We start from the raw sequence: 13786 nt of genomic DNA, 5'->3' as shown, positions 1-13786 counted from the left end.
AACAGTGTGACAGACCACCTCAGGAGGATAAGCCACCTTCTTTTCTCTTCATTTGTCATTCGTGCATTTATTTATTTTCACAGGAGCCGACTGATTTTTATTTTTTAATTATTTTTATAGTTAGCGAAGCTGCAGCTCAAGCTGATTGACAGATCCCACAGTTTATGGTGACAAAGTTAGTCCAGAGGCGGGGCGTGCTCATGGGATCAACCGCAGCCGTAACCACGGCAGATCCACTGAGCACGTGCAGTGGGCCGGGTTCTGGCCAGAGCCCTTCCTATCATCCACTCGTTTAATCCTCACAACAGGCCCTTGAGTGGATTCGGTTATTATACCAATTGTGCACATTAGGAAACTGAGGCACAAGTGGTTAAGTAATTGCCTGTGTCCACATTGAACCGTTCACTTGGGAATTTCCTGTGAGGTCTTTGCCTACAGCTGAAACGAAGTAGAATGCCTGAAGAAATGGAAAGATTCTCTCTCTTCTCTATACCCTTTTGGCTACTGGTGATCCACCAAGAAAAAAAACCACACCAGGATAACATCTTTCATCATTTATATTTTGACTGTTTTTCATCCATGCCAATCATTTCACTCTTCCAGACATTTTCATTTCTAATTTCATCTCTGTGGAATTAAAGACGGTGTCTCCAGTTAAGGAACCTCTGGCAAAGGCGCTCAGAGCCTTGCCGCTGGCTGGCTCTTGAAACAACTGCCGGGTGTGGCAAGTGCGCGCGGAGCTGAGCCCAGCCCCGTCCCCGTCGTGGGCAACGCGGCGTTCCCGCGGCTGGAGAGGCCGAGGGCTGCGGACACCGCGCGCGGGCCCGCCTGCGAGGGCGCCGAGGGTGGGCGGCTGGGGGCGGGCAGGCTGTATGATCTGGCAAGTCAGCTCCCTCTTGGGAGACAGGACATTGGAGTTGGCACCCCAGCCCACCCGCCGATTTGCTGTGTGACCCTAGGAAGCAGCCCTGTCCAGAAGAAAGAAACTGCAAATGGAGTCTCTTCTCTATTGGTACATGCTCTGCAGTCGCACTGTGCCCCTTCTCGGAGCTTTGGATGAGGCTTAGGGTCTCAGGACTCTCTAGAGCCGACCTGGCTCCGGGCAGGTGCGCCCTGCACTCAGTCACAGGCCAGCAACAAAGGCAGGGCTCGAGGCAGCGACCCAGAAGGACACGCCGCAGAGCGCCTGGCAATCCCCAGCGCCGTCTGGACTCGGGTCACTCCTGGCCCTCCCTGCGTGAAGTGTGCTCGTCGGCCACACACGGGCCAGCGCCTCCGCCAGGACTGAAGGGCTGGCTTCTCAGAGGTGACTGCCACCAGATTGTGAGAGAAATACTCTCTGCTGTTTGCTGGCACAAGAAAGGGAGTCTTTAGATGGTGATCACACTATGCAAAACTGTCTATTCTCTGCGAGGAGGTGGCAGGCCTGGCGGGGGAGAGCACTGAACAGCTCCCTTTCATTCTTGGCTGCATCTGATCCACCTTTTCATCACACAGCAAATGTGCACGCGGAACAGAAAGCAAGCATCAAAGGGCCAGACCTCCTCGCCCCCCTCCAAAATTCCACAGCCTTTGTTGTCCCTGGAGCTGGGTGGTTATTGAACTTTGCAGACCTGCTGGGCCTGGAAAGTGAAAACACCCTCCCAAGCCAGCAGGGGTGGTGCTGTGTGCCGCGGAGATAGGCCCGCGCCTCGGAAGGCCCGGCGGTTGCCATGGCATCCTGACACCGAGATCATGCCTTATGAATGTCACTGGGGTCTGTGACTAAAGTTGTTGATGAGTCAAAAGTCTCATGAAACTACGGGAGGAAGCGATGACCGCGCCTCGGCGGGCTGTGGGAAAGAAGGACGGCGTGTCACCGGGCTGACAAGCCTCTCGCCCCCCGCCTTGGTTTGTGGAAGAAGATAGCCTCTGCGCAGACACAGGAGCACGACAAGCTGGACGTCCCGACATTGCATTCGTCACCGTGCATGAGACGGGAGGGCAAATTGGTACTTTAAATCATCTGCTGTCCCACCGTAGTTTTAAAATACGACAGTCCCCACGCTTTTGTGGCACAGCAAGTGGCACCAAGGTTAGCTCCCTGAAGTCCCAGGAGATCCTGCCTTCTGGCCACTCAGTTTATCTTTTTTCCATTGTTCCTCCAGTGTGAGAGGTTACCACTTTTCAACCACAGCTTTTGGCTCCAAGGTAACAGAGAAGGTCACGAGTCCCTCCTCTTTCCTTACAGGGGCCTTTTAACTAGCAGTGATCATTGTTACTTCTGTGATATGAGCATATAAAAATGCCCTACTCGAGTGTGTGAAGATCACAGTAGAGAAAGGCGAAGGTGATGACCACCGGGGGAAAAACGCGCAGATTTTACGTCTATTTCTGGAACATTCCCCCTATCCTGGTAAAAGGGACATGTCTGACTTTTGGAGAATGATGTTTGAGAGAAAAAAGAGATCAAGAGATTTCTCTCTGTGATATGGAGAAAAGAGGAAAGATGAAGGACGTGGGCGAGGGCAAGCACCCAACCCTGCTTCCACCCCACTCAGAGCAATGCATTAGGCCCGAGAGAGGTGAGTTCACGGGGGAAAGAGGAAGAAAGGGGCAGAGACAGATGGAGGACGAGGGCACATGGGCCCATCAAGGGATGTGTTGGGAAGCTACTCCATGTGCACTATTCTTAAATTAAACCTTACACTTGAAATTCAGATGCACTCCAAAAATTTAGAACATGATCGTTATATGCACACAAAAAATAAATGACTTGTTTTTCAAAAAGGACTCATCATTAGATTCCTTTCTGTATCCAGTTTTCCATAGTCTTTAAAAATATTATTTTATTAGGAAACGAGGATTATAGACAGCTTTTCTGGGCTTCCCACATGACATAATTTGAGATGCTCTTTTACCCCATGCTCTCCTCCTGAGGGCCATTTCCTCCCGCAACTTCTGAGACAGATCAAAGCTTCTTACCTCAGACACAGCACAGTTCAGCTGGAAGATCTGTCCTTCTCCTTCCACCTGACGCACACAAAGTTTGCAAACCAGTTCCACTGTGTTCAGGCTAAATCTTTCCAGAGTGAAGGTGCAGTGGAGATTTCTTTGACACCCACTCCAGATATGGTAAAAAGGAATTTCCTAAGGGAAATAAACATGTTAAACACAAATGAGGGACTAATAACAAAAATATTATCATATACTCTGCCGCCAATACTCTTCTTAGTACTATATATATATTAGCTCATTTAATCCTCACAACAGCCCTACACATAGGTAAATCCTGCCCTGCTTTTTAGATGAAGAAACTGAGGACCAGAGAGGTTAAATAACTCACACAAAGTCACACAGCTAATAAATGGCAGAGATGGAATCAGGCTCCAGAGTCCATGTGCCCAACCAGTCAGCAACATATCTCTCACTTACAAAGCAAACCATTGTAAATGAAAATAATAATGATAATAATAAGTTTAGGAAATCTCCAAAATAAAACCAGCATACAGCATTCGTTGCTCATTAAAAGGAACCCTGCCATGATATTCTGGAGAAAATAAGCAAAGGAAGTCTAAAGGCTAATGCATTGATACAGTTCCTTTTCTTCCCTATATTCTCTCTCTGTCAAGGGCAGAGTAAACTCCCTAGAGTTAGAAAACGGTAGTCCAGATTAGTTGCCATAGAAAAGACCTTGCTAGAAAAGCACCAAGCCTCTAACGGACCTAAACTTCCTAAAAGTCTACACCACCTCTTAAAGAGCCTTTTTTAGAATCCTTTTTTTTGTAAAGGAAAGAAGAGAATGATACATAAAAATGGGAAAACAGAGTGGTTAAGAGCCTCCGCTCCGGAGCTGAATTAAGTAGGAATGAGAGCATGCTCCCCTCACTTAAACATGGCGATGTGGAGCGAGGTATTTAACGTTTCCTTGCCTCAGTTTACCCACCTGCAAGAGTAAGCAAAAGAATACCTAAGCGTAGACCTGCTGGGGTTAAATGAGATAAACCAAAGTGAGTAAGGGGCTGTCTTGCAGATAGTAAGCATTTGGGCGGGGCTGGAGGTAACTAATATCATTGTTATTAAAACAGGATTTCCCATTATAATCGTATAAAGGAAATTGTTTCAAACGGGGAAGATTTGTGGAATTTTATGGCAGTTGGAAAAGAGAGGAAAGATGAAAGCAAAGGAAAAGACTAATGGAAAGTCAAAGACCTCATCTCTAAGATCAAATGCTGAGAAAAATAGCAGAGAGCCAGCCATACAAACCCCATCGAAGTTCCCAATTCATGTGTAAGAACTTGACATTTGAAAAGTAAGACTGGAACTGAAAAGTCTTCCTTTCAGTCCTTCTAGTATGTTCATTGGCTTACATCAGGAAATCGCAACAAGTTCCTCTAGCAGTGCTGGGTTTGGGGATTGAATTTGCATTCATAGCTTATCTAAATGTGCCTGCATCTACTAAGACTTGCTGTTAGGCTAGAAATCCCATCAAAACAGTTAGATGTCAGGCTGGCTGACAGAGGAGGAGGAAAGGTTCTTGAGAGCCCTGTGATTTCCCCCCTGGTACTTAGAAAAAGATCTGAGGCCCATACGCAATAAAATCATGACTGGTTTTCATTTTTCCATGCTATTTCTGTTTCCAAACTGTGATTGTGTCTAAATGTTCAATGTAAAGTTGCTCCTAGCAAGACTGAAGTCTAATTTATGTCACATGGGGTAACAATGTTCTGTTTTTTTCTATGAATGCAGTTGAGGCCACTTTTATCAGTTCAATGTGAATTTGTCTCTGAAAAATCATTGAGATGAAGCAATGGGAAATCTGCTATCTGCTAAAATTAAATAAGGATAGTAGAGCTATTCAAAGAAAGACTTTAAAAATTCCTTCAAAAATGTCTACAGTGTTTTTCCAAAGTACTAAATAATCCCAAACTATTCTGGAGGAACAAGTACTGATTTAGGATTAACTTCAAGGAAGGAGTTTTTTTTTTTTTCCCCCACATAATTTTGGTCTCTCTTCTTGGAGAGCTGTTCCCAAGGCTTCAGTTCAGTGTGGGAAGCATACCTGATACTTAGCCAACAATTTGCTCTTCCAGAGGGAATGGGCGATGTCGTGAATCGAGAGCCGCAGGTTGTGGGTGCTGCCTTTAAAATGAAGAGCCTTGGGTTCTTCCAGGAGCTGTCCGCCCATCTGCCTCTCCAGCTGTAAGACTTCCTGCAACGGCAAACGCAAACCAAAAGCAAATCACCAACATCACTTTGGTCAAAGCTCTCTCATCAGATGAGCATTCGCTCTGTTTCCTGAACATAACACCTAACTTGCGTCACTCCTTGGATGTTCACTCCTGCAGCTTCAAGACCCTCGGACAAGGCCTTTTTTCCATATGCCTGGGCCCTGCTGACAGTCGCTATGCTTCAGCAATCGACATCACATTATTGTGGAGCAAATTCAGCCCGGTCTGTGCTCCGTAACTGAGAAGTGTGGAGTATTTGATCAAAAACAGGAAAATTATAATCAGAATCCAAATTGGGATAACCCCAATTAAAATAAAAAAATTAAAAAGATAAATATATAAGTCGGTAGATATGTGCAATTTGTTTTTAGGAAAAAGGACAAATAAGGAGAAAAAACACATGTCTTAGACTTGGTAGAAAAAAACAACAAACACAATTTTGGAATGTGTTTTAGACATTTAATTCAATCTCTTGTAGTTTTTATATCTTCGGAAATAAAATGATTGTTTATAATGGCCCCCTGCATGAGTCTCAACTATTAAAAATATTGGAAAATGCCCATGAATCTCCTACTAGAGGAAAATATTCTAATACAGATTTTTCAGCACCATATGTTGCACTAAGAGTACATTTTCACAAAGCACTTCAGGAGTGGGGATGGCTCAGTGGTTGAGCACCTACTTCACATGTGCAACCCAGGACCACCTTAAAAACAAACAAACAAGCAAAAAACAAACAAAAAAAAACCCTAGTGTTTTAAAAGTGTGTGTGGAGGGGTAGGGTGTATGGGAATCCTCTGTATTTTCTATGTAGCATTTATATAATCTAAAGCTCCTTGAAAATAGTAAATAAACAAATGAAGAAATAAATGAATAAGGATCTAAAAAAGCACTTCATTGCTCAAGAATTGTGGTTGGTCAAAAAATTTGCTGGGTAGCTTTACTTTTACTATAAAGATGTAACACAGAAATAAATTCTTGATATACTTCCATTTCTCAGGCTAGTTAATGGGAGCTAATGAAGCATTTCCACTACAGCTGCAATTACCCAAACAGCAGCAAACCATAAGTTATCAATGAACCAAATATCCTGGGTCTCCTTGCTGACTGAACCCTCTTCATGCACTTTGCTCCTCTCATGCTTTAAGAGTTTTAGTGATACAAAGATAAGGGCAAATGGTGACGTTTCTTCTTCTTATAAGGGTCCAGAAAAATAATGGATTTTATAAAAATAGAAAAGCCAAATACAGTTTTCTCTTTGGTGGGACTTGAGTAGAATGCACAAACTCCAATGACAGGTTTACATTCAGGTCATTCCACACACATATGTTGTGGCAGCTACCAGAGTACCAAGCACAGATGGGTCACAGCGGAGAATTGAGAGCATGAGCATTAGATTACCTAATACCCCAAAATGCATCCACTTGGCATTTGCTGAATGAATTCTAACCCATGCACATGTAGTCCAGTAGTTTTGGAGCTTACCAATGCAATCCATTAGATGTAAACAGCTCATTTCAAGCTGCTGCTTTAGTGGTTCTTAGCATCCATCATCTTTGGGTCGGGCCACTATTCTGAACAATGCAAGCTGCTGAAAGGTCCTATAAGGTGTAGGAAATATTAGGATAATGTGGAATGTGGTCTCAGACAGGGACTCCTCTAATTACTGTCTAATGGAAGAGATGAGGCAAGAGCACATTGATGTAGAGATGTGCATGGTCCAGCTGCCTGACAGTATTGACCTGCTATTTAACGTTGCTTGCAAAAGAGTAGCTATTACTTGTGACAGCAGCCTGAGCAGTCAGCCAGCCCCCAACCACAGACAGGTGGCCACCCAGACACATATGTTGTGCCATCGTGCCCTCCCACTGCTGTGCCTGCAGCTCAGCAGTCTCCTAGGGTCCCGGGAAGGCCATACAGATCCCTCCAGCCCAGAGTCGCACATGCTCTGCATGGACCGCCCTCCCACAGCAAGGCACACCCCATTCCTCAACAAGCATCCGGCCAAGTGGAAATGAAGAAGAATAAGAAGAGTGAGGGTTAATTGCCATTTCTTCTGCTTCAGCAGGAAGGCATAATAAGCTTATGTTGATCATGTTCAGTGTCTAGTTAGCATAATAGAGGAAGCTGATGTTCTCAATGAACCTGGCACCTGACAAATTCTAAAGCTAAAATGATGTTTGTTTATAAGCCATTAGAAGAAAAGAAACATAATTAGAAATCTTTGAGATTACAGTCATGCCAATCAATCAGTTCTAGCTTCTTTCCAGTATGCCCTAATTACCTCATCAAGACGTCGAAAGAGCAATCGATAGTAATTATCTGATTACTATAGATCTTCATTATGTCCAAATTATCTCCCTGGGTTGTCTAAAAGAAGATTCATTGTATTCTGGGAGGTAATTGTACCCAACAATGTATAATCCACACCCCATTCGTGCAATCAACATAGGCTGCTAGAGGATATGGAGAGGATTATCAGTTTTCTTGGCAGGGAGATCACTGAAGAAACCTAAACTCCCTATTGATGTCAAGAAATCTAAAACCAGTTTTGAGGGCAAAGTCTGAGTTGAAGTCAGAACAAGGCCATGAATAAGGCTCAGTCCTTGGTTTCTTCATTAATGACCTTGAAAAGAATGGCAAAGAGTTCTATCCAGTGAGGAAAAAGACTGGGTTGGTTTGAGAGGACATGAAATACACTGCCATTTTAGGGACAATGAGGCTGGGCTTAGGGAGTGAAATAAGACCAAAAAAACACAATCTCTCCATATCTTGAAGCTCTCACCTCCCCATCAACCAGGAGAAACACAAAGCTGTTGCACAGAGCTGGGTAGGATCTGACTTTTCCCTCCCCGTTCAATCGGAAAGGAACCCTAGTGAAAGATAAACTGCTCATCTAAGCTTACAGCAGAGGTCTCTAAACTTGCCTGATTGCCTATTTCTAGCAGTCAAAAAATTGAGCATGTGCTTCCAATGTTCTTTATTTATAAATTACATATCTGTATTAAACATGAATACATTAGCATAATACATTATAAAATAGACAAAGTTAAAAAGTATGAGCTGAAATAAGTCATCAAAGCAGCAGTAATACTGTCTTCTTGTGCCTAAGGATTCCCTGGGCCTGTGGTGTGTGAGCTCCACTTTGGAGACCACCGGCTTCAGCAGCTATCTTTTCACCACTAACTCTGGGAAAAATCAGCCCGGGAGAGAATGATTCACTAAGAGCATTCCTTATCAAACTTAAATTCAACATTTTTTTCCCCTGATATTCCGCAAACGGTGTCATCTTACTTGGGACGTTCAACTTTAAGGAAACATACCGAAAATAATGAGGATGACAATAACCAGAGCATGGATTAAAAACATCACAATCAATAAATGCAATGACTCCTTGGAAACTAAAGTCATCTAAGACCACACGAGTCAGAGATGATTTGCCACATACAGCAAATCCCATATATAAATGTGTCAGAACACAGCAGCAGCAATCCCACTTGATAGGCTAATCAAGCTTTCGTTGCCTGTTGTTATTAATTTGAGATAGGCACAGCAGATCCCACTTGAATGTAGGCTGCAACCTGTATTTCAAAAGGCTTGATTTTCTGAATTCCTTCTGCATGAAGTTATTCTGGTTATTAGGCAAATAATACAGGTAAGTAAAATGACATAAAAAATAGATATGTAATAAGCTATGGCTTTACAGGGTACGTGTTTTCCTTCCCTTATTCTTCTTGGGAGCATTCGTTCAACACTGATGAAGCACAAATGTTCTGCAGGAGCGTTATCAGGCCCTGAGACCCACAGACGAGGCAGTCTCCATCACCCCTGCCTCAAAGTGCTCATGCCCCGCAAGGGATGATGGCTACAGAAACATGTAATCATGATATGGTGTGCTGAGCTCTAAAAAAGCTTCTAGCCAGGGTACTTTGGGATCACAAAGGCTAGGATATTTCACACACCTTAAAAGAGAGTAAGAACGCAATATACTTAAGGTCAAAAGATTTAGGGAGCCTTAAGAAAAATATTGTCATCTGGGAAAAAAAAATGTCATAAGAGGAATTAGGATCATCAAGGTTCTTTGTGCTCAGAAATATAAATGTCACCTTTCTTTGCAAAGGTTGCCCTGCCTACTTGCATCATCATCTACCTCAGTGACTGTTTTGGCCCTGGGTCAATCTATCCTATTGCTATGATGATCTTCCTCTGTTTTGTTTTGTTTTGTTTTGAGAAGGGGGTCCATTTCTGATTTCCCTGAACAACTCTACACTCACCTCTCTGAAGTTACCTGGAGGGAACTCGCTCACGGGCTGGCGATGGAGATATATTGCTAGCCCACCCCTCCACAGCAACACGCCTTTGTCCACACAGAAGGCCCAGTCCCCCGTCCTAATGGCACCAGGAGCAGGCCCTTGGCCTCGCAGCCGGGTGCCACCAGGATCTGAGCAATCCCATGCAGCGGCTGCTCCAGAGCGGCCCCTCGGCCAGCCCTGAGTGAGGCCAGTGCAGTATTGATTCAGTGAGTCCATGAGAGAGTGCTCAAAAGGCAGGGACAAGGGATTCCGCCGCAGAAACAAGCAGCTTTCACAATAACCAATTAAACCAAGACATTATCAATGCCAAGCCATTAGCCCGGGCCACTTAAGAGCCACAATAAATCCAAGCTGTTTTAAAGGCCCATGAGTACAAGGGGAGCACCTCTGGCCCGTGCCCAGAACTCTCCCAGGCTCTTAGACGATGGGATCTGCTCTCATTAAGGCCTGACAGAGGAAGGAACGAGGGAGGAGCCGTACTACTCCTACACTTGGCTTTTGCTCACTCCAGAATTTTTCACTCCACATTACTGTCAGGGTAAGACTAAATCTGCCTCCCCAGCTGCTCTTGTTCCTCTTCCTCCTCCAGGTCCTTCCGAGCCTGGGCAAATCTCTCTGCGGTGTTAGTCTAAACAATGGCTCACTGAGCGCACAGGCGGCAGAGCCGTTCATCTTTAAGCACATGACGAATCTCTGCTCACAGGGTCCAGGCTGCCGCTCAGTGACTTTGTACCAAGAGCTGAGCTAGGTGCTGAGGCTGCCAGCTTTGTTCTCCACCCTCTGCCTCCACCGTGACCGCTGCATCCCCAAATCCCACACCAGAACTTTCTCCTCACCACTGCTCCAAATTGCACCACCACCTTCCTTGCAGGCACCTATTTTAGCTTCTGGTTTCTCAGGAAATGATCATAGTATTCATGGAAGATCTAGCCTTGGGCTTCCCTCTCTCTTATTAACAACTTTCCCCCTTTTTCTCACTAGAAACCTTATCAGAAAGGAGATAGCCCATTGAAAGTCTCTTCTGGAAGGGAAGGTTGGAAGGATGTTAATTCAGGGCTGTGTCTTTCCTCCTTGGTTCTTGGTATTGCCTCTGGATGTTATTTGTCCATGTGCTCTATATTCTTGACCGAAATACAGAACCATGGTGTGGTGGTAGACCTTCTTCAACTCCATGTTAGCTGAGTGGGGTAAGTACAATAAACCAGAGTGTATAGATGTGGAGTGGACACAACCAATCCAAGGTCCACAGGATGGAGGAATAGAGTATGGATTGGAGTGGACTTACTGATATTCTATACATGAACTATTGTGATTAGTAATTGAAAATTATGTGGCACTGGTGTGGAGAAAGTGGCCATGGTGGCTGCTGGGGGTAGGGAATAGGAGAAAGAGATGAGATGTGGAGATGTTTTCGGGACTTGGAGTTGTCCTGGGTGGTGCTGCAGGGACAGTTACCAGAAATTGTATGTCCTCCCATGGCCCATTGGGTGGACTGTGAGAGTGTGGGCTATGATGTGGACCATTTACCATGAGGTGCAGCGGTGCTCAGAGATGTATTCACCAAATGCAATGAATGTCTCATGATGATGGAGGAGATTGTTGTTATGGGGGGAGGAGTGGGGTGAGGGGGGTGGGGGGTATATGGAGACCTCATATTTTTTTAATGTAATATTAAAAAAAAAAAAGGAAATACAGAACCATGGATTGGCTGCAGTTATTGGTGCCAAGAAGCCTGGATGAGCAACGGGAACATGGGCAAATGGAAGTAGCGTTGCTGGGGACAGAGACCGAGAGCACAAAAGGCAGTTTGTGAAGCCGCAGTCAGACCTGCGGTCAGAAGGTTCTGATTTGGTCTGGCTTCATGGCTCCGTGGAGTTGGAAATACGGCTCCTCCTGCGGTGCTGGACCAAGCACGGAGCTGAGTCGTATGGCTCAAGGCCTGTCCCCGACCTTCCCTGCGTTCTGCGACACGGGCTCCCACGACCCCCAAAGAGATAAAGAACCACTGTCCAGCATGCCACATGGGTTGAAGCTCACAAGACACATTCCCAGGGATTGTGCTGACTGGTGTTTGGGAAAAACCACATCTCCCGTCAGATTTTACAGACGCTGTCTGGCTCCAGTTGATTTTGTAAACCTGCATGGAAAATGGTCCTTGTCATTTGGGGATGAGAAATTTCTCTCTGCTCCTGTGGCTACTGCCTTTGTAGCCGTCACAGCTGTGGGCCTGCACTCGACCAAAGCAGAGGCCAAAGAAAGAGGCCACGTCTCTCTCCTGTCCTGCCAGGGTCTCGGTGAGGCTGCTCTTTCTTTGGCCTCAGGCTTCAGGCTGCAGAGCCGGGCACTAGGGAGCATCTGACTGTCAGCCTGACCTGTCCCACCTGCTTGTTTCATCGCTGCTGGCACCAGTCTGGCTTCAACCACTTTTTCTTCCTGTGCTCATGCTGGGGTGCTCTGCACTCCCCCTCAGTTTGTCTGCCTTTCTTCATCCCTAATAATAACAAGGCTGGGCTCTGGTGACCATTTGAAAATGTTTCCCGTCAAGTCACTTAGTTTCCAGGGCTCTGCCTGCTGCTCCCGCAGCTGCTGCTGCCATGGATACTTAGTCTAAGCTGCCACTTCCATCCTCCAAGTCAGGCACTTTGCAACACTTAAAATGCCAAATGGTAGCGCTCAGGAAAGTGGCCACGGCACTGGTCTACCTCGGCACAGTCTTACAGAAAAGATTATCTCCCATATCTATGTATTAGGAATAGGACTTTTTGGCTGTTCTAGGACATTTTAGAACATCTTGTATTTCATTTTTATCTTTTTAACTTCTATGTTAGTTTTCTATTTTTGCCCCAATAAACTGCCACATACCGGTGACTTAATATATTAATAAAATGCAAATTTATCATCTTATAGTTTTGTAGGTCAGAAGCCCAGAATTTACCATGTTTGGTTGAAGCACTGCTTTTTTGGAAAGAGTCTAGAGGCTCTTCCTCAGACTACAATACTCTCTGTGTGACTTTGCTCCATAAATATTAATTTATTTTGGAGGAGTAGGCATGAGTGTGACCCAAACCCAGCAGCAGACATTGGATATAGGTCAATATTTGGGGTTACTGACTTTTACAATCAACAGATACACATGTACTCTGGGAAAGGTTCGTGTATATGTAAGAAAAAAAGTCCAGCATGGGTTTTATTGGCTGAAATCAAGATGCTGGCAGGCTGTCTTCCTTTCTGGAGGCGCTAAGAGAGAATTCACTTGTCTGCCTTTTCCATGCTCCAGAGGCTGCCCACACTCCTTGGCTCATGAACGCCTTCCTCCTTCTTCAAAGCCAGCAATGGCACATCTCTCCGGATCTTCTTCTGTGGACATATCTTCCTCTAACACAGCTGGAAAAGGGTCTCTACTTTTAAGGATCCATGTAATTACATTGGGCTCACCCAAATAATCCAGGATAATCTCACCATCTCAAAGCCCATCCCCTAATCACATCTTCAAAGTCCCTTCTGCCATGTAAAGTAACGTAGTCACAGGCTCTGGGTATTGGTGTAGATATCTTTGTGGGACCATTATTCTACTGACTACAAGTTCTGTTTTCTCATACTTTTTCTTTCACTTCCTCCTTTTCTCTCTCATGCTCATTCTCTCCCTTTCTCAAAAAATAAATCCAACACGGTATGTCATTTTCCAGATAGATGATAGGACCAGGGCCAAGTCCCCTGAGAAGATGATTAAGATGGGGCAAATTTAGATCCCTGTCCCCACATGGCCTACCACCGAACCTAACATCACTGAATGGTTAGATCACAATTAGATTTAATGTCTTTGTTGAGACATCATCTTCAACCTGCCACTATAACCTAAATGCCCACTTAGGAGTGATTAACATTACCCAATGCCTATTTTGCGCCAGGAAATTTAACAACCTTGATTTCATTCACTCTTCAAAGGGTCTCTGATACAGACCAAATCACTTCCAAAGAGGTCCAGTTAAATGACCAGGGCCACAGAATGGATAAGTGGCAGAACTAATATTCACAGCCCACCTGACTCAAGTTTTCCTACCACATTATACTCCTTTCCATACACTTAGCAGAGAACAACACTTTATGTAATAACCTTTAACACAATTTTTATTATTTAATACATGTGTTCTATGTATGAATTTATTAAGTTAATTCCAGCGATCAGAATCTGAAGTATAAAACATGTCAGGTTATATGACGTTGTTTAAAGGACTGAAAGAAGAGATATGGTCAATGGGCCCA

The 13786-nt window shown here is 44.7% G+C and overlaps 1 protein-coding gene across 2 annotated transcripts in view; it reads right to left on the bottom strand.

Annotated features, from left to right (window-relative positions):
- Nucleotides 1–13786, bottom strand: part of UNC5C (unc-5 netrin receptor C) — a 406424-nt gene that overhangs the window by 12688 nt on the left and 379950 nt on the right. For both annotated transcript variants that reach the window (XM_058295247.2, XM_058295243.2), the window contains 2 exons: nucleotides 5042–5191; nucleotides 2965–3129 (listed from right to left, as the gene is read on the bottom strand). In XM_058295247.2, coding sequence (XP_058151230.1) covers nucleotides 2965–3129; nucleotides 5042–5191 — 315 coding nt within the window. The remainder of the gene's footprint in view (nucleotides 1–2964; nucleotides 3130–5041; nucleotides 5192–13786) is intronic.

The sequence above is a fragment of the Dasypus novemcinctus genome, chromosome 1 (assembly GCF_030445035.2).
Source record: "Dasypus novemcinctus isolate mDasNov1 chromosome 1, mDasNov1.1.hap2, whole genome shotgun sequence".
Lineage (NCBI taxonomy): Eukaryota > Metazoa > Chordata > Mammalia > Cingulata > Dasypodidae > Dasypus > Dasypus novemcinctus.
The sequence above is the reverse complement of the archived record's forward strand: the minus strand, read 5'-3'. Positions and strand labels throughout refer to the sequence as shown.